Source organism: Procambarus clarkii, chromosome 47 (genome assembly GCF_040958095.1).
Source record: "Procambarus clarkii isolate CNS0578487 chromosome 47, FALCON_Pclarkii_2.0, whole genome shotgun sequence".
In the NCBI taxonomy this organism is placed as follows: domain Eukaryota; kingdom Metazoa; phylum Arthropoda; class Malacostraca; order Decapoda; family Cambaridae; genus Procambarus; species Procambarus clarkii.
The window spans coordinates 7058263-7061069 of NC_091196.1; the positions used below are offsets into that span (position 1 = coordinate 7058263).

The 2807-nt window shown below is 50.3% G+C and overlaps 1 protein-coding gene across 1 annotated transcript in view; it reads right to left on the reverse strand.

The window, feature by feature from the left end:
* Positions 1 to 1025, reverse strand: part of LOC123762896 (fibrinogen-like protein A) — a 324583-nt gene extending 323558 nt beyond the window's left edge. Inside the window, exon 1 of the mRNA XM_069301923.1 lies at positions 256 to 1025. Within this exon, the coding sequence (XP_069158024.1) occupies positions 256 to 839 (584 nt within the window). The 5' untranslated portion in view covers positions 840 to 1025. The remainder of the gene's footprint in view (positions 1 to 255) is intronic.
* Positions 1026 to 2807: the final 1782 nt, after the last annotated feature.

Sequence of the window (2807 nt, forward strand, 5' to 3'; positions counted from 1 at the left end):
CTATTTTTCTTATTGTCTTCCTGTCTCTCTCTCTTTGTCCTGGTCGACCCGGTTCCTCAACGGGCCTCTCTCTCTCTCTCTGAACGTCTCTCTGTCTCTGTCAATTTCTCATTTTGCATTTATTATTTAGTGTGTCTATCATGGTCTGGTTTTCATACACAAATTCATACACACATAACTTCCTCAGAGGTAAGGCAAAATAAGCAGGAAGGTGGAAGGAGAGTTAAAGGTCAGAAGTGATGTAGCACAGTTTACCTTGTGGACAGCTCACTGATATTCCTCTTGCACTTCTCGTGTTCCTCTTCCATCCGGCGATTCGTTTCTGCAATTTTGTTCTTTTCCTCTTGAATACTTCTGAGATGCTGTGCCTGTCTGTCTTTTTCACTCAGTAGAGCCGAGTTTCCTACCAGTAACTTACTGGCCTCTTCTTTAATGACGGATAGTTGCTCTTCAACAAGTCTTTTCTCTCCTGCTGTGTTATTAGTCATCTCTTGCAACTGTTGTGTCTCTCGCTCTAGCTCAGCGATCCTCGTCAACGCCGTCTTGATCCTCTCCTGAGTTTGGGTCTCCGCATGCTCCAGCTGTCGGTTCCTCGTCTTGACCAGCCTCGAGTCCTCCTCCACTTGATTGATGTCAGCCATTAGACGACGATTCGCCTCCTCTGATAAGCGAACATCGTTCTTAATCTTTCTGTTTTCTTCTTTGACCAGCCTCGAGTCCTCCTCCACGTGACGGATCTCCTCCTTGACCAGCCTCGAGTCCTCCTCCACTTGACGGATTTGGGACTTTAATAAGACAATCTCTTCTTGAGCTAGACGCACTTCGTTCTTAATCATCATGTTATCCTCCTCCGCTTGACGGATCTCTTCCTTGACCAGCCTCGAGTCCCCCTCCACTTGACGGATCTCCTCCTTGACCAGCCTCGAGTCCTCCTCCACTTGGCGGATCTGGGACTTTAATAGGACAATTTCCTCCTGAGCAAGGAGCACTTCGTTCTTAGCCTTCCTGTTGTCCTCTTCGAGCAAATGGATTTAGGCGAGTGTTTTCCTCCTTCAGCTTGAGGTTGTCATCTTGGTGTGCCTTGTTGACGCACTCCAGCTGGTCCAGTGTGTCCAGGAGGCGGCGGGTGGCGTTCTCCCTCTCCTTCACACCTGCCAACACATCAAATATTAAGCTATAAGTTTGGTAAATGTAAATAAAAAATTATGTAAATATAATATTTAAGTATTGAAGGATATACCATCATCCCTGATATTGTTTCTGGTCTCACCGCTGAATGTCCAGCCACTCCTTAAACACTTCAAATTGTATATCCCTGAATTGTCTTTATCAAGTTAACCTCCTCATAAAGCACACTCCTGGCCAAACTGTGCACTCCAGGCCCTGAAGTACGCTCCACACCCTGACGTACATTCTAGTCACGCAAGTACACTCCACTCCAGACCCTGATATACGCTTCAGACCCTGAAGTACACTCATGTCGCAAGTATGCATTCCAATCCCAGAAGTACACTCCAGGCCCTGCAGTACATTTCTGACCTTGAAATACACTCCAGCCCTTGAAGTACACTCCTGTCCCTGAAATACACTCTAGATCCTGGAGTGCACTCCAGGACCTGAAGTATTCTCCAAAATCTGAAGAACACTCCAGCTTCTTAATTACACTAGAGACCCTGAGGAACGCTCCAGGCCCTGAAGAACGCTCCAGGCCCTGAAGAACGCTCCAGGCCCTGAAGAACGCTCCAGGCCCTGAAGAACGCTCCAGGCCCTGAAGAACGCTCCAGGCCCTGAAGAACGCTCCAGGCCCTGAAGAACGCTCCAGGCCCTGAAGAACGCTCCAGGCCCTGAAGAACGCTCCAGGCCCTGAAGAACGCTCCAGGCCGTGAAGAACGCTCCAGGCCGTGAAGAACGCTCCAGGCCGTGAAGAACGCTCCAGGCCCTGAAGAACGCTCCAGGCCCTGAAGAACGCTCCAGGCCCTGAAGAACGCTCCAGGCCCTGAAGAACGCTCCACGCCCTGATGAACGCTCCAGGCCCTGAAGAACGCTCCAGGCCCTGAAGAACGCTCCAGGCCCTGAAGAACGCTCCAGGCCCTGAGGAACGCTCCAGGCCCTGAAGAACGCTCCAGGCCCTGAAGAACGCTCCAGGCCCTGAAGAACGCTCCAGGCCCTGAAGAACGCTCCAGGCCCTGAAGAACGCTCCAGGCCCTGAAGAACGCTCCAGGCCCTGAAGAACGCTCCAGGCCGTGAAGAACGCTCCAGGCCCTGAAGAACGCTCCAGGCCGTGAAGAACGCTCCAGGCCGTGAAGAACGCTCCAGGCCCTGAAGAACGCTCCAGGCCGTGAAGAACGCTCCAGGCCGTGAAGAACGCTCCAGGCCCTGAAGAACGCTCCAGGCCCTGAAGAACGCTCCAGGCCGTGAAGAACACTCCAGGTCATAAGCACACTTCAGACCATGGCGTATACTGCAGAATATGAAGCACATTGTTGAACACGACGTACCCTCCAGGCCTTGAAGTACACTATAGGTCCTGAAGTACACTTAAGTAAGTGAAATACACTTTGATCTTGATGTACACTCCAGGACGTGAAATAAACTTCAGAGCACTGAAGTGCACTCCAGGTTCCTGAAGTACACTCCAAACCCAGAATTACTCGCCAAGTTCGGCAAACATTCAAGTCCTCAAGTTCTAAATACTAAGTTTAAGTCCTAAAGTTTACTTTAGGACTTAAACTTTATAAAGTACACTTCAGACCCTGAAAAAACACTCAACACCCTGAAGAACACTCCAGACCCTGTAGTTCACTCCT